The 21,962-nt window shown below is 38.4% G+C and overlaps 2 protein-coding genes across 4 annotated transcripts; both read left to right on the top strand.

Moving 5' to 3' along the window:
• Positions 1-3,104: 3,104 nt before the first annotated feature.
• LOC102708135 lies at positions 3,105-5,964 on the top strand. The gene is made up of 5 exons (XM_040522169.1): positions 3,105-3,373; positions 3,493-3,566; positions 3,768-3,894; positions 4,979-5,251; positions 5,334-5,964. The coding sequence occupies exons 1-5, from the start codon at positions 3,239-3,241 to the stop codon at positions 5,601-5,603; spliced, it is 879 nt and encodes a 292-aa protein (XP_040378103.1). The 5' UTR covers positions 3,105-3,238; the 3' UTR covers positions 5,604-5,964.
• Positions 5,965-15,371: 9,407 nt separating this feature from the next.
• Positions 15,372-20,769, top strand: LOC102708420 (protein LNK1-like). Of its 3 annotated transcripts, XM_006650086.2 has the most exons (12): positions 15,373-15,586; positions 16,099-16,130; positions 16,431-16,543; positions 17,096-17,550; positions 17,658-17,937; positions 18,022-18,093; positions 18,564-18,633; positions 18,727-18,780; positions 18,885-19,156; positions 19,467-19,615; positions 20,116-20,242; positions 20,339-20,769. In XM_006650086.2, exons 3-12 carry the CDS (start codon positions 16,520-16,522, stop codon positions 20,450-20,452), a joined length of 1,617 nt encoding a protein of 538 aa, XP_006650149.1. In that variant the 5' UTR covers positions 15,373-15,586; positions 16,099-16,130; positions 16,431-16,519; the 3' UTR covers positions 20,453-20,769. The 3 variants fall into 3 exon arrangements, with proteins under 3 accessions (XP_015690850.1, XP_006650149.1, XP_006650148.1); XM_015835364.1 differs by having other exon boundaries at positions 15,372-15,586; positions 17,661-17,937; positions 18,564-18,780; XM_006650085.2 differs by having other exon boundaries at positions 18,564-18,780.
• Positions 20,770-21,962: the final 1,193 nt, after the last annotated feature.

Consider the following 21,962-nt stretch of genomic DNA (forward strand, 5'->3'; position numbering starts at 1 on the left):
CAAAGAGGACTAAGGAGAAGAGATGACATACTAATAAACTGGCTTGGTGACTTTCTGATCACGGGTTTCATTTGAAAAATCCCAACACAATCGCTTACACGAGTTGTTTAGAGCTTTGTCCCTACCGTAGTAGTTGCACTGGCTAGATTGGTGTCCTTCGTCTCAAAGAGTTGAGATTATATATTTAATATGTTCATCTTTTGATGTTGGAGGTGGCAGGAACACTTATTTGAGAGCATCGATTTCTCTTGGTGGAATAAAGAATTGAATGAGACGAGCAAGGAAACAAAATATAGAACATCCATCAGATAATAGAAACTCACTAGTCATTTTACAAAACCCTATCATTACACTAATAAATTTTTCAAGAGGTTCATGGAAATAAAGCCTCTTCTAGCTTCAAAACCATTCAAAAATTCTACGATGATTGTACTATAACTTGTAAACAAAAGAATACTATAGCTTAGGAAATTACTCCTTTATTTTTTTAATATATGGAGTTTGTTAATTTATTTTTAAAAGAACTAAAACTATTAGTGCGCCCACGTAAATAGGGATGAATTTGATTAGGACAGTTTTTGTGATTCAGACATTTGTTTCGGAAAACAAATAGCGTCAGATGTGTACTTTTTTAGTCAATTATCCATGTGCCGCTAAAATTTTATGTGATCCTTTCTATGACCCTAAGATATATGTGATCCCTGGTATACCCTAATTTTGTATTTAGATTCCTTACATGCTTATTCTATTAGTTGGCCATTAGTTGACTGCTAATTTTTTTTAGAAGGACCTCATTGCCCATGGCATATTTCTAAAGGTTAAAAATGTTTCACACATAAATTATTTGGGTTTTGAAAAATATTAAAGGATAAATTTCTAAAAAATTGTGTTTTATTTCAAAAAGTGTGAATATTGTTTCATTTAAATTATAAAAAAATCAAACTTTGTATCAAATTTGAAAATTGTTTTTAAACGAATATGCATTGGAAAAATATTTATTTGTATAAAACAAAAGGGAAATAAATTATTTGATAAAAAGTAAAAAAACTTAAATTTCTGTAATAAAGTTTAAATAAAATTTGATGAATTGTTTACAATATTTTCTCCAAGTTTGAAACCCAAATAACAAATAATGTTGAAATTAGTATATGTATTTAATCACAATTTAGTTAAAAATATAGTTTCTGAATTTGACATTGAATGGTCCTATTTTATTTTTATTATAAATTAATTGTTTTCACATTAGGATTTATGGAATAGGTAGCACGCAAGTATGAGATAGAGATAACATGGTCATCTTAGGAAAACTCAGGAGCATATAATAGATAAGTAAAAATTTAGGGGTATATAAGATATTGAGCAAATTTGCCGGGTTGCACATGGAATTCTATCATATGTTTTAAATATAATTTTAAAAACAAATTCAAATATTTTTCCTCGAAAACAAATACATTAAGTCTACACCTCTTATCGTTTCACAGTTGTTTTATAAGCCAAAATGTAAATTTTAAAACTTAATTTTTGTGTTTTTATTGTGGTTTAATTCACAACTTCTACTTTGAGTTGCTATGGACACATTTATAAAAACTTTACCCATAATTATTTTTTATTTATAAAAACGTGATTTCACTTTTTTTTCTTCCGGAAAGCGAAACGATAGGAGCCTAGTCTCCATCGAAAATAGGAATAGGTTAAAACTATCGAGATATTTTACCAGATGTTTATAGATGAAGCCATAGCCTAATCCTTGGTCCATATTCACTAAATTGGCCCAAATAGATGTGCGTAGCCCATGATCCATCATCCATCCAAGTTAATTAACCTATTTAACCTTGTTGTGTAAGTGGATGAACTACTATTGTAGTAATGAACTAAGTTTGTGTGCTTGTTATGTTATGTATTGTGCACTTGTACTTTACATGTGACAATCGTTGTCCTGGTCATGTGAATTTTGTCCTGATGATTAATGAGTAGTTGGCAATGGTACATGAATTTCCAGTGTTCCTAAAAAGTAAAGTGTACTAGTGGTACTAGTTGCTAAAATTTAAAAATTATTTTAGGAAAAAATAACGAACTACACTATAGCCCCGTTCGTTTGCCCCTCTTATTCGCAGTTTCTCTCGTTTTTTCGCGCACATGTATCCCGAACTGCTAAACGGTGGTTTATGTAAAAATTTTCTATAGGAATGTTGCTTTAAAAGTTCGGATTAGTCCTTTTTTATTTTTTATATTTAATAATTAATTAATCATGTACTAGTCTATTATCGTATTTTGCGCGCCAACTAATAAGCCAACTGCCGAACGCAACCTATGTCGTGTATGTTTATTTAGGAAGATGGTTTGAGGGATTTTCTATTCCATTAATATATCTTATTCTTGCCTACTGCTCCTCCCGTTTCAAACATCTTACATTATTAAACGGAGGTAGTATATATTTAATTTAATTATGCATCCATATCGAGGGTTTCAAAAGAAATGAGATAGAGATAACACGGTCATCTAATTCAGTGGTACACAAGATATTGAGCAAATTTGCAGGGTTGCACATGGAATTCTATCATATGTTCTAAATATAATTTTAAAAACAAAAATAAATTCAGACATTTTTCCTCGAAAACAAATACATTTAATTTAATTATGTATCCATATCGTGGATTTCAAAAGAAATGAAAACGAATAAGTTTTCATGTATTCCTGATTTATAGATCAGAAAGTTGTTAAGCTTAAGTAACTCAGTCTCGTTGACTCAATATGAAAAGTAAAAAAGAAATGTACAAATGCACTTATCAATTCATACGAAACGAATTTCTTCGAGAGGTTAGAGTGGAGTTAAATTCCCATGTGTTTTTTCCGATACAACTTGCAAAAAAAAGTAAAATTTTTGTTTGGTTCTCCTACGATTCATTCATGCCATCCAAATACTTTTCGTAGAAATTAATTCTTAAGAATTAATGAGTGAGTCTTTTGTTTTTTTCTCTCCGAATACCATCCAAATACATGTCAGCGGGCGACAGAATCCCCGCGTCCGGACGGCCATCAGCAGCACGCAGAGGAGAGACTGGGACACCTCACCCTCCTCTTCCTCCTCTTCTTCCTCCTCCTCTACTACTACTAGTACTGTGCTGCCTCTGCTCTCCACGAGCCCCACGCACGCCTCCCTCCCCTTTCCTAGAGAGAGAAACGCCACCTAGAGAGAGAGAGAGGGAGGGGGAGAGCACCGTGGGCCGGGGACGCTGCGATGGACAGGGCGGCGCCGGTGAGGAAGTCCCACACCTCCACGGCCGACCTGCTCGCCTGGCCGCAGCAGCAGCAGCACAACCCCGCCGCCGACGGCCCCGCCTCCACGCCTTCCCCCGCCCGCCGCCCCCACCAGGTGACCATCTTTTTTTTTTCCTTTTGCTTTTTCGAGTTTGCTGTTGCTGTTGCTGCTGCTGAGCTCACGCATCCTCGGCTGATTGATTCGCTTGGGGATCGGGGTCGCGCGGGCGCCAGCCGTCGGAGGCGCTCCGGAAGGTGGTGTTCGGGGGCCAGGTCACGGAGGAGGAGGCCGAGAGCCTCAACAAGAGGTGAGCGCCGCGCCGCCGTCTTGATCCGCCGGGGATGGGAATGGATGGGATTTCCCATCTCGTCTTGATGGACTCCCCCGTCGTCGTCTTGATCCAGATCAAGCGTGATCCCGACCCTCTTGCCCTTTTTTTTTCTCTAATTGTTGCTGCTGCTGCTGCTGCTGCCTGTCGCCGCGCCCCCGCGCGTGTGCGTTTTTCCAGGAAGCCATGCTCCGCGCCCAAGTGGAAGGAGATGACCGGGAGCGGCATTTTCGCTGCCGGGGCCAACGGGGAGGCAGAGGAGCCCGCCGCCGCGCCACCCGCCCGTGCCGCCCCGCGCAATTACCAGGTGATGGCTTAGGAAGTCAAATCCATCAGATTGGATCCAATATTGTTTGGTTTTACCATGCTCCGTAATCCTAGAGAGTATAGATTATGGTTGGGACGGGAGTTGCATAATTTGACATGCTGGCCGCGTTATTTTGCAATGTTGCTACTTCTTGTTAGCATCAATGCAATGAAAAAGAAAAAAAAAAAGAAAAGCTTCGGCATTGTTAATGCACATTTAGCTTTTCTATTGAACAATCCAATTTCGAAATTTATGGGTTTAGCAAAACCTATTGCTCCAAGTTGTGCTAATTGTGTGATCTGAGAGTTGCTTAGCCTTTCCTTTCCTATGTTGCTCTACCTACTTCAAATTCAGCAGTATGAGTGTATGACCAACATGTATTTGGTCTGATTATGAGGTAAAAGTTCCATCTGGCCTACCGTAGGGTTAACTTGTTGAAACAATGAACGTTGGTGCATTATACTTACTTTTTTTATGACGGATTGCTGTTGCTGCCATCATGTCTTGATTCTCGCTCCATTGTAAGGCACCCTTTGTTTGGAAGGGAAAGAAAGAAAACTACCCTCTTTGTGAGCATACTTTCCAAATTGCTAAACTGTGTGTGTGTTTTGCAAAAAAAGTATCTAAAGTTTCTCTAAAAATCATATTAATTAATTTTTCAAGTTTGAAATATCTAATACTTTATTTATCATTCACTAACAATATATCTTGTTTTGCGTGATCTTTTGCTCTCACTCTCAAACTCACCCTTAAGTCATTTTAGTTTTGTCATAAATCAAACTTCTCATCTTTTGACCGAGTTTATAGAAAATGTACCAACATCTGAATAGCAAATAAATACATTATCAAGACATATGTCATGATGTTTAATTTAATGTTATATATGTTGGTGCATTTTTCTATAAAGTCAGAAACTTACAATATGGAAAGGATGGAGTAGTTTTTTTTCCCAATAAAGGGGAACCAAGGAGGGGCAAGAGTAATGTATAACATGACTTAGGTTCACTGTTTTACTTCAGATGGACCCATAGTAATCAAAGTGAATGATATGCCAAGAGATTAAAACTGATTTTCATAACTGCAGCCGGTTACTGTGAGCCACATTTCATTTGCTGAGGATGGAAGTGATCCTCCCAAAAAGCCAACTTCGGTAGCTGAGGTGGCAAAGCAGCGTGAGCTTAGTGGTACTCTGCAGAGCGAAGCAGACAGTAAGATGAAGAAGCAGGTTTCAAATGCAAAATCAAAGGAACTCAGTGGGCATGGTCTATTTGCTGAGCCTCAAGATGTAAGGCCTAATGGGGCAAGGAGCACATCAAATGGCAGCGCTGCCACGCACACACCTGTGAGAAATGCAAATGTACTGCTACCTGCCTGTTCCTTCATTGAACTTATGTGTCCTGAAATGCTATCTAACAAATACCATTCTCCTCCTTAAACAGGCCAGCAGCTTCTCGTTTGGAGAGGCCAACACTGACAGTGTGACGAAAACTGCAAAGAAGATAACCGGGAAGAAATTCACTGATCTCACAGGCAACAACATATTCAAAGGAGACGAGGCCCCCGCGTCCGCAGAGAAGCATCTGAGCACTGCCAAACTGAAAGAGATGACTGGCAGCAACATATTTGCAGAAGGACAGGCACCAACCCGAGAGTACCACAGCGGGAACCGCAAGCCTCCTGGTGGCGAGAGCAGCATTGCGCTGATCTAGCATTCCGATGGGCACCGTTGTTGTGTTTTCCTCTCTTTAGGATGAAAAATCATAGGAGTCGTTCTATCAGCAGATTGAACTGTCAGTTTGCTTTCCTGTTTCGACGGTTAGGCATAAGTCTGCTTCCTGCTGATGTGGGTGCAACAGGCTATGCTTTCTCGTAGCAGCATAACATTGTTGTGTCCATGTAGTTTGGTTTGGTCAGTCACCTTGTTGTGACGTACTCAATGGAACAGCCTAATGGTGTGCACTCTCAGTGTCTGTGACTGAAGATGCCGTTGGTTGGTGTCTCTTTTTTTCGTCGTGTACGCCGGATCTGTACTGTTGACATATAATAAATTGGTTGGTATGTTGCCTAAAATGAAATTATCCTCAGTTTCATGATGTAGCGGTGAGCCCTCCCTAGATTCATACAAAACTATTTCTATTTGTTAATTATTTGATTGCTTGTAATATTTTCTTCGTCCAATCTGCATCGTTCATTGTCCATTCCTCTTCTCTTCGGCCATGGCCAACACTAGGCACGCTCTGCACTGCTCCGGTGTCAGGTCCGGCGCGCTGGACGTGGTGGTGGTGAGGGACGCCATAGCCAAGGGCGATTAGTATAATTTAATCACAGTTCGTCGATAAAAATAAATCAATATTACGGATCAAATTCTAGTGTCGGTAAAATATATCGAAGTCAGCCCAAAACTTATACATCGATCTATAGATTAATCTAGATAAGATCAAAATGTTTTTATAATATTAAAGATATAAACGGAAACATACATGCGACAAGCACAAGCGAGGCTTCCGGTGCGGAGTTAGCGCGGTCATGAATTTATCTGCCTTTGGTCACTTGAGGGCTTGTTTAAGCAAGTGTATTCGTGCAGTTAAAAGAGAATGCAACTACGAAATATAGGCCATGTTTAGTTCTAAAAATTTTCCCCTAAAACATCATATCAAATTTTTAGATACCTAAATAGAGCATTAAATATAGATAAAACGAAAAACTAATTATAAGTTATGTGAGAAACCGTGAGGCGAATCTTTTGAGCGTAATTAGTCCATAATTAGCCATAAATGATACGGTACCTACCTATGCTAATGATGGATTAATTAGGCTCAAAAGATTCGTCTCGCGGTTTATAGGCGAGCCATGAAATTAGTTTCTTTCATTTATGTCGAAAACCCCTTCCGACATCCGATCAAACGTCTGACGTGACATCTAAAATTTTTCATTTCCCCAACTAAACACTCCCTAACTTTTACACGACGATTTGGGTGAGCAGTAGGAAACAAGTCAACAACTCTTCTGTCTTTTAGGATTTGAGGTGCATGTTGTGATCACGGTTCCTCTTCTGGCTCTAACCGTAAAGAGGGCAGTTCGGCACTAAATCGTGCTGATGCATTAACTCGGCCCACCCTAATGGCCTATAATGGCAGCTTTATATATACTGCGAGTTTTATTTGAATTATTTCACGTTCAAAATCGAACCGGGCCAAACAAATCTACCGGAGAGGATAAATGATATGGAAAATCAAAACCCAAAAATCTTTTGTAGAATAAAAAATTACCTCTACCAAAAACCTTACCGAGGCTGCCGATCTCACTACTCCTATGCCATCGATACGTAGTCTGGCCGATCAGACTGCCCGTATACCTTCGGTCAGACCGCAGCTATCCCACTGGTTAGACTGTCCCCTTGCTTGCGATTAGACCGTCGGGATCATGTAAAAACACCAGTTGACGAAACTCAAAGATGTAGACTGAAACTCTCTATTTTATTACATTAACTAGAGTTTACAAAGTGCACCAACCGAACTCCTATTAAAACTTTCGATTTAAAATTCAAATCTAGTCTAAAACCGTAATGTCCTCTCATCTATGTCTCACAAAAGTACACCGGAGGTATATCCATCGGTATCTATTTATATCCTCAACGTGGTTATGTAAAGCCACGTACCTAGCACGAATTAGGACTCCCAGTCTTTTGGAAAATATTTTCTTATCCGTATCAAACATATCTTTATTCTCTAACGCAACTAATCTTCCCATATTCGAACTCCTTTCTGAATTTAACTTCTCATTACCATACACATAATCTCTCTCATATGCCATATGAAAACTTAATCTCCATATGCATTATCCTCTAGCCTTTAGTATTATGCATGATCTTGTGGTTTCTGACGTCAACTACTTCCTAGCCAACTCCAATCCATCACCGGTAATACTCTCTCGAGGCTTCAAGTGATACCTACCAGGGTTTGCAAAACCGTGAAAACCGCGGCGGTTACCGCGGTAACCGTGCTCTCCGCGGAGGCACGGTTTCGGTAAGCCGTGGTAACCGAGTTTAAATTTGAGGAGAATTTAAAAAATTTGAGAAAATTTAATGAAAAAAATATATGTGGTATATGTTGATATATAGTGAGTTTTGACAAAGAAATTAATGAAAAAATGTATTCCCAGCGTAATTAAAAATCATAAATGAGTATTTCGAGAAACAAAATTAAAAAATAGCCTATTGCAAGTAATATTTCATAGAAAGATGTCAAGAATATTTTGTGTTGAGTCATTATTAATTTACACTAGACACAAGGGCACTTAATGTTGAAATACAAATATACAACGATGGATATATGGAAAATATGTATAGAGAAAAATTATACATTACGTACATAATAGTTTTATTCGTAATAATGGTTAGTAGGTATAGTTGTGACGTAACAATAAAAATGAAGTTGTTATTACTTGTTATTGGAGTGAATTATTTGGTGAAGGGTGATATGCCGGTGTATATTTGTATGTTGCAATATTAAGAATTTAGAAAAGGTCATGTGAAAATTTTCTTGTTTTCCCTATAACATGTCCTATTGTCATAAATATAGTCACAAAATATTTTTCCTATTTTTCATGTATTTTTTTAGATTTTTTAAAGTTTTTTTTGCATTTGACATCATATCCGCAGTCTCTTTGCGGTAACCGCGGTTTTCTCGCGGTAACCGCGGTTTCGGCTACAAAAACCGCACGGTAAGTCGTGGTAACCGTCGTTCTTATGTGTTGTTCCAGCAAGTAGGTACCGCGGTTTTCGTGGCTTACCACGCGGTAACCGCGGCAAACCGCGCGGTAAGCCGTGAAAACTGCGGGAGTTTAAATTCAATTTTTTTGGATTCAAATTCATCCCGGTTTTCGCGGTTTTTGCGGTTACCGTGCGGGATCCGCGGGAGCGCGGTACCGCGGTTTTGGCGGCTTGCGCGGTAAAAGAAACCCTGATACCTACAAATGCAACAATAAAGAGATCATATTTCAAGCACAACTTTGTTCCAACTTGACTCTCATTAGCGTAACAACGGTACCCATATGTGTAGAAACCATATAGAAGTCAAAATTACAAATAACAAATCCGAAAACGACAAGATCATCCAAAACTGAAACCGTTGGTCAGGCCTGGTGGTTTAACCGCACACATACCTCTGGTCGCTCGAGTCCCAGCAGTGTGACTGCCCGATCAATTTATCAGAAAAATACTTATTCATAAACATAAGTTCATCATCAAAACTTATTGATCAACTCCTTAATCTTACCATCTCCCTCTTGATGTATATATTGGAAAACATTTCAAAATTTGTTTGTTGTTTTTATGAAGTAAATCCAAAGCATTCAAAAAGTTAGGTGGATTTGTTCAGAATATTTTAACAATGGTCGAATGTTTGTGCTATACTATAATTGGATTTGTGAACCATCCGTAACTATGCAGGGCCCAGACAAAAAATAATAACAATCATGCACGACCTTCTTAAGACTAGCACAAAATTGTGTATCCCTAGCTTCCCAAGAGACTTGGGAAAAAGATTGTGATCCCAAATAATTATTATGCAGCAATTGATGCCATAATCCACCGGCCGTAAGTAACTTAACAACATAATTTTTTTTTCATCCAACATATTTTTTTTTCATCTCCAAATTAAATCATGAATTCCTAGTTCCCCTTGGTCGTTGGGTGGCAAATGATATCCCATTTGGCTAGCTGATATTTCTTATGTCATCACCTTGCCAATAGAACCTAGACCGAAAATAATCAAATTTCTTGATAACTCTATTAGGAATGGCAAGAGAAGACATCATATAAATTAATCATTGTAAGATGTCCATCCAAAGAGAAGAAGTTCTCATTTCCAATTACTAAGTCTTAAAAAATGCTCTATGACTTGTTTCCGATCTCCATTTTTTTTTAATTTCCAATAATGAATATGAATGCCACAACTAAAAAGTTCAATATACTGATCTTTAAAAGCTTGAGCCTCACTATTTTTTTTTATGAAACTGATCTTGAGGCTAGACAGTTGCTCGAAAGCATTGAGCACAATTTTTAAATCTGTGACCTTTTCTTATATCATGATCCACAAAAAGAACTGCATTGTCTGCATATTAAAAATAGACAAACAATCATCAATCAGATACCGAACTACTCCATCCATTTGCCCTCGTGCTTTGTCCCTGTTGATCAATGTGGCTAGCATGTCAACTATGATATTGAAAGAGCGAAGTGCACCAGCGGTCTATAAACTTATGTGCATGTGTCATCTAGGTTCTCGAACTCTCCAAATGCATTTTTAGGTCCCTGAACTTGTCCGGAGGTGTCATATAGGTCCAAACGGGCTCCGACTCACTTCATCCGCTGACATGGCATGCCACGGTGGCGCCTACGTGTTGGTGGGACCATGTGGGTCTCACATGTCAGTATTTCTCTCCTCCTTATTCTTTTCTCTCCCTTCTCGTAGGTGCCACCGTGACATGACACGTCAGTGAATGGAGAGGAGCAGAGCTCGTTTGGACCTATATGACATCCCCGGACAAGTTCGGGGACCAAAAATGCATTTTGAGAGTTCAGGGAACTAGATGACACATGCACACAAGTTTAAGGACCGCTGGTACATTTCACTCATATTGAAAAGTACGGGAGAAAGCAAATCTCCTTATCGAAGGAAGTTCTTATGCCGTGTTCGGCATCTGGACAAGTTATTTAAATCTCTCAGTTTTTCGCGCGCACGCTTTCCAAACGGTTAAACGGTATATTTTTTAAAAAATTTTCTATAGAAAAGTTGTTTTAAAAATCATATTAATTTATTTTATAATTTTTTATAATTAATAATTAATTAATCATGTATTAATTTTTCGTGCCGGATAACTAACCAATTAAAGACGGCCTAGTCTGAAAAAACTACCCAACATTATCACTGACTTCACTTCTACACTACCACCCAAGATGAAACCTTGAATACAAGAAATCCATTTGGACGAGAATCCTTTCGTACGAAGATTAATACGGTTTATAGCCACCTTCGTAAAAGTCTTATATATAGCTAACAATTAACAGGGACATAACTAGGGCTGGATAACGAGCTAGCTCGGCTCGGCTCGGTTCAGCTCGTTAAGATAACGAGCTGGCTCGGCTCGACTAGTTATCGTAACGAGCTAAAAATCCAGCTCGGCTCGGCTCGTTATAAAGCTCGAGCTGGCTCGTTAGGCTCGTGAGTCATGCATAAAAAGTTAACATAAACAATTTTTCAATAGGTTATACAAGCAAATTTTCATTTTAAACATGCAAATCATATGAAATTGTATTTAAATATTAAAGTTTGAACCAACAAATCACATGGTGAACCTATTAAGTACTGAACACATGCATTCCAATGTAAAATCAATGAACACCGGTGAATCTTGTGTCTTTAGTCTAGCTCGTTAGGCTCGTGAGCAGCTCACGAGCCAGCTCGAGCTGACTCATTATCTCTAAGGAGCTAAAATGCTAGCTCGGCTCGTTAGAAAAATGAAACGAGCCGAGTTTGTCACGAGTCGAGCGAGCTAACGAGCCACGAGCTTTATAAAAGTGTCACGAGTTTGTCACGAGTCCACCCCTAGACATAACCCTCGAAAATATAAAAGTGGGCATTACATCTCTTAAGTATAAAAAAATGGTTTAAACAATATGGTTTCGTACGCAGTTCTGTTACATATATGACAATGTAACCATGAAATTGCTTAAGTTGTATGCACATTACAATACTTTATTCAAGCTGATCCAACATCTCCATTTTCTATAATAAGTAAACCATGATCCAAAAAATTATAATTCCGTTGACGATCTGATCGACAGTGAACTACGGGGTGACGAACGGGGCACATAAATCAATGGTAAGTAGTATGCAATGGGTTACGCAGGTTCAGGCTCTCGATATACGAGATATTAGCCTACTTGTGCTTAGATGTTGTATTTTGATGGAGACTAGATTAACAATCAACTCTCTAATCTACTATATCATGCCCCTTTGCTGACTCCCTACCTCTTATATATCGAAGTGATAGAGTTACGGTCCTAATTTGATAAGATTAAATCTATCCAGCCTGGATATGATATAACTTGACAATCCAAGGATACAATTCGAATGTTTGACAAACTCCTAACCAACCGGGTACAAGATTACATTGTCTTCCTTTATTCGGCACTCCTTCCCTATACGGATACGTACATGTTATGGATATCGCATATGCAGGTATCCCACAAATCTAAATACTAATTTTCTTATAAATTCAAAATGTCCCAATTGTTCGAAAAAGATATTGAACTCAGTACATCGCTGTACTGTTATCTTTTTTTTTAATGAACATGATATATCATTATCCGAGTAACCTCTGTGGTCAAAACATGGTAGAGAACTACTTTATGGGATTATTAGAACCGGCTGTCAGTTGGTCATACTTTAGAGTAGAATATCCTTTCATACTTCAAGTGTTAAGTACTCCCTCCGTTTCATAATATAAGATGTTTGATTTTTTGATTGCAATGTTTAACCATTTATCTTATTCAAAAAATTATGAAAATATCATTTATGACTTACTTTATTATCAAAAGAATTTTAATCACGACTTGTCATTTTTTATATTTGTACTAAATTTTTGAATAAGATGAATGGTCATACGTTATAACAAAAATAGTCAAACATCTTACTTATGAAACGGAGGTAGTAGCGTTTATCTTCGTTTATTACTAGCACAATAAAATGATCATAGTCATAGACATCACAATTTTTTTTAAGAAAAGATCAGGAAAAAAACAATGATAACTTTAAAACCCACAACAACAACTAATTGGCTACACGTATGGAATCATCTCTCCAGGTGTGTGAAGATTTATAAATTAGTTCATCGCTCGTTGTCAGGTCAATGTGGGCTATATCTTTCCAGCCTCATGTTTTCGCTTTTGTTGATATTTATAAGCCAAAATTTAAATTTTAACTTAAATTTTGAATAGATTTTAGGATTTTTCTTTGTAGTTTATTTTTCAGCCTTGATTTTTAGATCGCCGAGAACACTTATATAAAAGTTCATTTCTAAATTATTTTTATTTGCAAATATGACGTTTGATTTTTCCTAAAAAACCAAATAACCACCACTTTGTGAATAGATAGAGAAGAACACTAGGGGGTGATCGTTTGCCTTTTTCATGAAAAAATCAAACGATATATTTACAAAGAAAAAATAATTTGTGAATAAATATTTTATATACATGTTCTTAACGATTAAAAGCTAAGGCCGAACGATAAAAGCGCCAAAATCAACTCCAAATTAAAGGTTAATAATTCAAATTTTAAATTATATGTATAAGGAGAAGCAAAAAGATAAGAACACACGTAACTTGGTTTTATACTCCATTATAGTGCTATTTAGAATGGAGCCATGTGGAAAAAGAACATGAAATAAGTAAGAAAATACCCTTGATCATAATATCCTGACACTTGTGATCTTACTTGAATAAAAACCTAGGAATTTTTCAAATAAGTCGTTTAAATACTCTATGTAAATTAATAAGAACTTTTAAGACAAATTATTGTTAGAATATAGATGAGAGGAGACATGACTTCTGAAAGAAAATGAAAGCCTTGTAGTTTGAGCTCATGTCTGAAATCCTAAAAGAAAGGAAAGGAGCGATTTGTTATGAAAATTTTGAAGCCAAATTCTTTAAAACCAAAGGGTTTCAGTTGTAAATACTACTTGAATCCTACAAAGTTCATAAGAAAATCATTTGTTCCGAAGGAACTCCTGAACACACCGAGCGATCGAGATGTTTAATGTTTTATTTTTCATTCATGGTATGGTATAGACACATCAGCAAATAGATCTAAGTTTCCTTTGAATTAAAATGGAAAAAAACTGTAATTCGTATTTTAGTAGTATAGTTGTTATGAAAACCAAGAAAAAAAATTAAATACGTTTTGTGGTAGCCGATGTAAAAGTCACGTGAATAGCCGGTGTTGTGATAAAGATTTTTTAAAAAAATCGACAGTGTCAACCACAACTGCACATTTACACCAAACCAAAAAAGCAAAAAACCACACCACAGCAGAGCGGCATCGGCGAAGGGAGAAAAGTCGGCAGTGGACTGATGGCCACATCAACAAGCAAGCTTGGGCCTCCTTTCCTTTCAAATGAAAAATGAAGAAAATTGTAAGATGCTGCGACAGTAGTTGTTAAAATAGCATGAAAAATTTGAACGGGGGCACTATTGTGTCTGAGTAAAAGATCTCACAAAAACCATCCGGCTCAGGGCGAACGAAAAAGATTTCAAGGCAACTCGCGTTATCACGAAACCAAAATCCGCACCGCAGTATAGGGGGTTTGTGCGCGTACGTTCTTAGGGGAGAGTGTCTGTGCGTTGTGAGCGTCTACGTTATACTGTGTTCTCATAAAAAATCCGCACTGCAGCAGGGTGAACGAGGGGAAGGAAAGCTTGATTGAGGGGATGTTTGAATCCAGATATTTTTTTAAGTTCATGTCATATCATTTTAAGTTCATGTCATATCATATGTTTGGATGTTAATTAGGAGTATTGACTATAAACTGATAATAAAACTAATTGTATAAATAAAGACTATTTTATTAGACATATTTTTAAGCCTAATTAATCCACGGTTAACAAATATTTACAGTAGCATCACATTCGCTAATCATGGACTAATTAGCCTTAATGAATTCGTCTCCTAAAATAGTCCAGAGTATAGGGTGGATTTTATTAATAGCCTATATTTAATACTTCTAATTAGTATGCAAACATTCAACGTGACATGGACTAGAAATAAATTCGGTCCGAGTATTTTTTAAATATTTTTAAGAAATAATTTTATTACTAAATCTTCGGGAAAATATTTTCACTGTATGAACCTTTTGGTTATGCCACCAATATTGGCGTGGTCAAACGGCTTGCCCTCAATGTCAGTGGACATGAACTGCCACGTCGATTAGTGTTGTCTTGCTATGTCATCAGTATTGGCGTGGTCAAACGGCTTGCCACGCCAATGTCAGTGGACATGGACTACCACGTCGATTAGCGTTGTCTTGCTACGCCATCAGCATTGGCGTGGCCAAAAGGTTTAGTTTCGAAAAATTTTTGACGGTGATTCAGCAATAAAATTAGTTGCTGAAAATATTTATTTAATAAAAAAATTTCCTGAGTCGTAGGCAAGCGGGCCACGGCATCACAGGCCCCATCACGTGCGTTGCGTCCATCGGGTGGGGGTGGTTCGAGAACCATCCGACTGCCTGGCGGGCCCCACCACCCGGGGGGCCAATCGGCGGCGAGCAACTGATCGGATCGCGGGCGGCCGCCCGCGTCCACTACTTCCCCACCGCCTGGGCCCCACCTCGCCCCCTCCCAGCCGCTACTCCTCCCCCCAAATCCCCACCCCCACCCCCACCCAAAAATAAATAACAAAATCAATTTATTTATTTTCCTTCTTGCACTCCACGCCCTCATCCCCTACTGCCGCCACGCCCCACACCAGCGCTACCCAAAAATTAAAATCCGGCCAAAAACAAACCCAAAAAAAATTACTGCCCACGGCGAGGGAGGAGGAGATTCCTGGAAGCCTCTAGACACACCGCGAAGCGCAAGGGGGGAGGAGGAGCTGAGCTCAGCGGAGGCGCCGCCGCTTCTCTCGGGACTCCGGTTCGTCTGCTTCCCTTCCTCCTTCCCTCCCTCTTCGTCTTCTCCTCCCTTCCTCGCTCGTCCGGTGTTTTTCTTTCTTTTGTTTTTGTGTTTTGTTTTGTGGGTGCTGTTCGTTCCTGCTGCTTCTGTTCGGTGTGGTGTGGTGGTTTTCGTGTGGTTTGGTTGGTGTGGTTGGGGGGGGGGGGGGGGGGGTTAGTTCTTCGCCCTTGCTTGGATGGACCACAGATGCTTTACTTCTTCTTTCGGATTTGCTTGCCCGTTCTCATCTTCCGTTCTTCGAGATTGCGTTTGCTCCTTAATTTTTTGATGATGGATTTGAGCTGCTTCGGTACCTGTCTCTTTCTTAATTTTGGTGGATTTTTTTTTCGCGGTAGAGCATCTGGATCTTCCTTCCCCCTGAGTTGGGTTTTTGTTTCCACTTCCTTTCTGGCTGGAGTTCCGTCAGAAATTAGCTTCTAACTGGGCTTTGGAATTTGATTCTCTTGTGCTCTCCTCTCCTCCCTCTCTTGCAGGTTTCGATCCAGAGCGTTTGGGTTTGGAAAAGGTGAGTAATTTTCTCAGCTTCGCCTTTCTTCAACCTTGAGTAGTAGATTCATGCTGTTTTCATCCATGTCGCCAAGGCTACTTACCGTACCTCAGTACTCAATACAGAACAATTAAAGGTTTTTTTTACTTGTTCATCATGGTGTACGATGAGATGAGAAATTTGCCTTTTTTTTCCTTATTACTTTTTTCTTAATCTTTTTTTAACAGTTTGACCTAGTCCAACGTCCTCAGGGATTGTCTTTTCAGATTATTGTACCTAACCTCTCTCTCTCCCTCTCTCTGATTATCTGATTTGCAGGATTGATCAAGAACTGGCGATCCTGAGTTGAATATGATATCAAATCCGGCGGATTGGTACAGTTTCGGCCCTGGATAGAATTTGTAGTGATGCCAGATTGGAGGGTGGGCGAGGTAATCTATTGATTTTGATCATTTTCTTGTCTTCTTGATGTATATGGCCATATGGCATGGTGGCAGTTTTTGTATGCTTGATGGATAGCCACCGTACAGTGTCAAATGTGAAGCACCTGTGACACCGTCTATGTGATCTAGCTCAGGGAAAAAATTGAAACTAGTAAGGTAAACTATAGTGAATATTTCTGGCATGGGGTAAAAAGAAAGAAAACAGAATAAGTCTAGGGAATTATACTCGGTTTGCTTTTGAAGAATATGAACTTCCAAGTGGTACGTCTCAAGAAATTAATCGGAGTCTGCCGAGATTCTTTATTCCCCTTTTTAGTCTGCCAAAATGGGTGGTATTAATTTAATCGTGTAGAGTATGTGTATATATGGTACCATCTGTTGTGCAACGAATATACCAGTATATTCTGGGTTGGAGCTAATTTTGGATTCAACAGTAGCTAATGGTTTTACTTGAAGTCTTTTCCCTCTTCTTGGGTAACTTAAATTGCAGGCTAGCTTTGTTTACTCCTTACAAATACATAACATGTTGTGTTTCTACAGTTTCAAGGTAAGCTCAAGGATGAATTTGCTCTGAGCAATAACAAGGAACATGAAAATGGAGTCGGGACTGAGAGTATATCCAGCAAGAAGTTGAAGCATGGGGTTGCAATTGAAAAAAGCCCCCATGTTGACATCTCTGGAGTAAATGGTTCAGCTGCGCAGAAATGTAATTCAGAGCAAATCCATTCAGCCAATGGGACAGTACCCCAGGATCTCAATAATCATCACATAGGAAACTGCAAAGTTGAATCAAATGCTTTTCCTATGAATACTATATCTGAAACAAGATATCCAACAGACAATTGGAACAGTTGTCAGTTCACACTGAGCAATGGTTCACCTCTTCTCAATAATCAGAGTGCTCCACAAACTGGGCATGGCTATGGAGATAATGATCTAACCTACATTGATTGGCATGGTATTGATAATTTCGAGGATGTCGACAACTTATTCAGGTATTCAGAATGTGTTCCTTGCTAGATGCTAAAATCTTAAGACAGGAACTCTAGTCGGTAGTAAAACACAATCTAATCCCTTTTAATATACGTTGTTTTCATGGAAGGAGGTGTGATTCCACGTATGGTCAGCAGCAACTGCAGAACACAGATGAACTGTCATGGATACCTTCTTCGGATGCCATGTACTCTTCTGATGTTGCTCTTCAGCCAGGGTTTGAATCCTCATATTCGGATTATGGTATCCTGGATGACCTCTCAGCATTTAATTGTACCGAAGATAAATCCCTGCCAACAGCTGATCCTTCAGCCGCTGAATGTGACAATCAATTTGATGACACTTATCTGTTCAATGATCAAAAAGCCAAAGATGTTTATGGCGAACAGGCAAGTAGAATGATTGCTATGTTCAATTGACTGGCACAAAGAATTATACTTCCATTTCATTTTATCTTTCTTTTTCTACCACAGGGTTACCAAGGGGATGCAATGGAATTGTTGTCCAGTGACCAGATATGCAGTGGACATGAAAACCTAGATATGGTAATTTGAGCTTTTCAATTGAATTAAATAATTATCACAGTACAATCTGTATTTTGTAATTGTGCATTTTGAATAGTAGTGATTGACCTCTGTAGCTAATGTTTCATATTAAGTTCCAACTTCCTCTATCTGCAACCATTCTTCTTGCAAGATTGGAACCAAAAAGTGATTGACCTCTTTAGTTTAGCATTCACCTCTTCCCTTTTTTTTTTATTTATGTCCTAGTTTCACTTCTGTCCAGAAGCCACTTAAATAACTAGCTAACTGCATTAGTTGTCATAAATATTCATAATGCATTGGGATCGTTTCTATGGTGGTAAGCACTTCAGAGATACGAATAAGCCTGTAACATAACCTATTACTGTTAGTCAACTTTCTCTCTGTAGAATGGTGATCATTGGGACAGATTTTTTTTACCTGTTAATCATGAATTTTGTCTCTGCTGATTTACTGTCATGATCCTTATGCAGATTGGAAATCAATATTCATCAGAAAATGCCATGGAACAGCCTGAAGATCAGAAGTTTTCTACAGCTTCAGGTTCTCAACTAAGCTCTTCTCATAATTTATTGAAGCAAAAGAACCACTTGGATTCAACTTCACCAAGTAACATAACTTCCGAGTCCTATCCAGAAAGAAGTTGCCAGTTCATTCCATCCGGAGCTTCCTTTCCAGAGAAATTGAAGGGTACTATATGTGCAGAATTGTCATATGGGATGCTTTCTAGTATGTTGTCCTTCCTTGTGGTATAATTATCTTATTTAACGTTTAAAACTCTCTATTGAGTGCAGTCCAGCAGAAAATGGCCAGTTCGGCATCAGGACAGCTTATTAGCGATAATTTGGCTGAACATCCTGGTCATCAAACATTGACAAGAAGAGCTTCATATCCTTGTGAGAATTATGAAATTGGAAAGAGAGCCTTAGGAAAGAGAGGTTTGGGTCATTCTGATGTTACAGTGGGCACCTCAATGGTAGTTGATGGATCCTTTGTATCGTCTATTTCTTCTGATAACTCAGTTGAAGAGAACAGTTTTCGGCAGCTTCAGGATGCAGTTAGTCAGGTACAGCAGTTTATTTTCTGCTCTCTGATCCATTTTATAGTTGTGCATCAAGTAGATATTTGATATATCTTGCCTCCAGCTCGTATTTATTCCCGCAATCTTTTCTCCTTGATGTTCGCACTCCCACGGTCCCACCTCCTTATGTCTTCACATTCTAGTTCTCTTGAAAACAATAATAGCTTTGTGATCGCTTTAATTCATGGTCTGTCGTAGAGCCAACTAAAGATCATATTTGTACCTGCCTCATGAATACAAGCAATTCTTTTTCTTTTTTGCGTTATTGAGCTCTCCTCTTTCTTTGTTGTTTCAGTTGGACGTGAAAACAAAACTGTGCATTCGAGATGGGTTATATCGCCTGGCGAGAAGTGCACAAAATAGGCAAGTCTTCCCAAATACAATGAACAGCAATGGAGATAGCCATGATATTAAGGACATGCAAAATCCAGAGACTTCGGGAAAGTACGTTGATTTCTCAGAAATACACTCTTTGTACCTCAAGTATTAAAGATATTTGTGGCTTTAATTGCACTGGCATTTTCCAGTGATATACATTTCTCGTATCGTTTTTAACCTGCAAACTTATCTGTGATATCCAAATATTTCTACTTACCAATGTTTAACAACCAGCTGTCCCATTGAAAAAACCCAGCTAGCTTTATATATCATTCTGCAATGTTGAATCTTATTTAATTGGAATATATATTTGATTCATATTGAGGATTGATTGTTTCATGGTGTTTTTTTAAGAAAAAAAACTATTTTAATAATTCTACAGAAACGCAACCTTTGACCATTTAGGTGAGCTCTAGTTTTTCGAATTCACCTGTATTAGATGTTATTGTTCTTCTGTTATTCTGGTTGAAGATTATTCGTTGTTTACATTACTTCAAATTTAACCGAGGCAAGAAGGCTGCTTTGTCGATATGTTGCCTTTCCACTTTGATGTTCCTGTTCTGTAGGTTTGTTGTTGATCCTGAGAGCATCGAGACACAGACAAATCCAATTGATCGGTCTATAGCTCTGTTGCTTTTCCATCAACCATCAGAGCATGGAGCTGTCGATGACGCGGCATCACTAAAGTCTCATGTTAGTTTATGTTCCCTTTTTAACTCACTACTAGGATTTATTTACCTTTATACTTCGAATGGCTAACTAAGTTACGAGTTATTTGTAACCATGCAGAATGATAACCACCAGGCCGCCGCTAAAAACCAGAGAGTGATGCATGCTTCATCTGTACATTCACCAAGGGGGCAGGCAGACCCCATGGATGCAAAATCTCGCAGAAATAACTGAGTGGCATATCGTGAAGCTTCGACAACCGCGACTGTTAATATTATACTGTTGCTGCATACATTTTTCTCCGTTTTGATCTGGGCATGCAGTTAGCAGCTGATAAATGTAGTGTGTACTACTCTAGTCGATAGTCAGGTACAGGCAAAGAAACTTGTACACCAACAATTTAACAAGTTTTAGATTGGCTTTGACCATAGCTTTGTATCTTAATTATTGCGAAGGGCACATTTTGTGTAATCTCAGAACATAGATTTTTGTCTGTTTTACAGCTAACTATTTTTTTATTTTCTGGATGACACCATTCTCAGCTTTGTTCACAAGCTCAGCCTCTACTTTTGTACTGCTAGCAAGTGGCAACGTGCTGCCCTATTTTTTACGATTGTTGGGAGGGTGTGTGTGGGGGTAGTAGTACATGTCAGTGCCTGTGTGTCGGCTGGATGGGCTTGGATGATGGAAATGGTCGGTCCAATAATGTCGTCTCCAAGTTGGCCTTGATTAGCTTAGGAGGGGTACTGGTTGGGATATACATTGGATAAAGCATAGATTTCTCAGTTTATTATTAGCTCGACCAATTACATTGGACATCGTTGGCCAGTGTTACACAGTACGTCACACGTCTTCAACTTTTTCTTGAACTGTATGATACTATTAACGAAAGAAAGTAGAGATAAACCGACCGGTTTTTGGTCTTGTGGGGGTCTAACAACCAGTTTCTTTTATGTACTGTGTTTTTTCTGGTTTTTTGAGGAGATCTTCGTGAGCATGGCTGTCGTGTGGTGCCTGTGCAAGTGCAGCTAACAGATTGCCAATCAAGGCTAATCAGAACACTGCACCCTCCCTTCAAGATTACAATGTTGTGTCGTGTGTAATAATACTCGTTTCAAAAGAGATGAACTAATCTAGGTTATAGTACTATATCCAAATCATATTCCTATTGGTATTGCACTTGTTACATGCATGTTCTATAATCCCTCCGTTTCATAATGTAAAATGTTTAACTTTTTTGCTTAATCATTTATCTTATTTAAAAAATTATGAAAATATCATTTATTTTGCTTGTGACTTGCTTTATTATCAGAAGAACTTTAAGCATGACATGTCATTTTTTATATTTATACAAATTTTAAATAAGACGAATGGTCGAACGTTGTATTTAAAAAAGTTAAACATCTTACACTATATGTGCAAACCATCATTCAGATCAGGGCGCTGCTGGAAACGAGGCAACAATATCCTGAACATGTTCTAAGTAACATGGAACATGGAACAGGCACCACACGATGAATCTTTGGATATCTAAGTGAAGCATTAAACATAGATGAAAAAAAAACTAATTACAAGGTTAGAGGAAAATCGTGAGACAAATCTTTTGAGCCTAATTAGTCTATAATTAGCCATAAGAGCTACAGTAACCACATGTGCTAATAACAGATTAATTAGTCTCAAAAGATTCATCTCGCGATTTCCCGACGAGCTATGAAATTTATTTTATCATTCATGTCTCTATGTA

The sequence above is a fragment of the Oryza brachyantha genome, chromosome 3 (assembly GCF_000231095.2).
Source record: "Oryza brachyantha chromosome 3, ObraRS2, whole genome shotgun sequence".
Classification (NCBI taxonomy): Eukaryota; Viridiplantae; Streptophyta; class Magnoliopsida; order Poales; family Poaceae; genus Oryza; species Oryza brachyantha.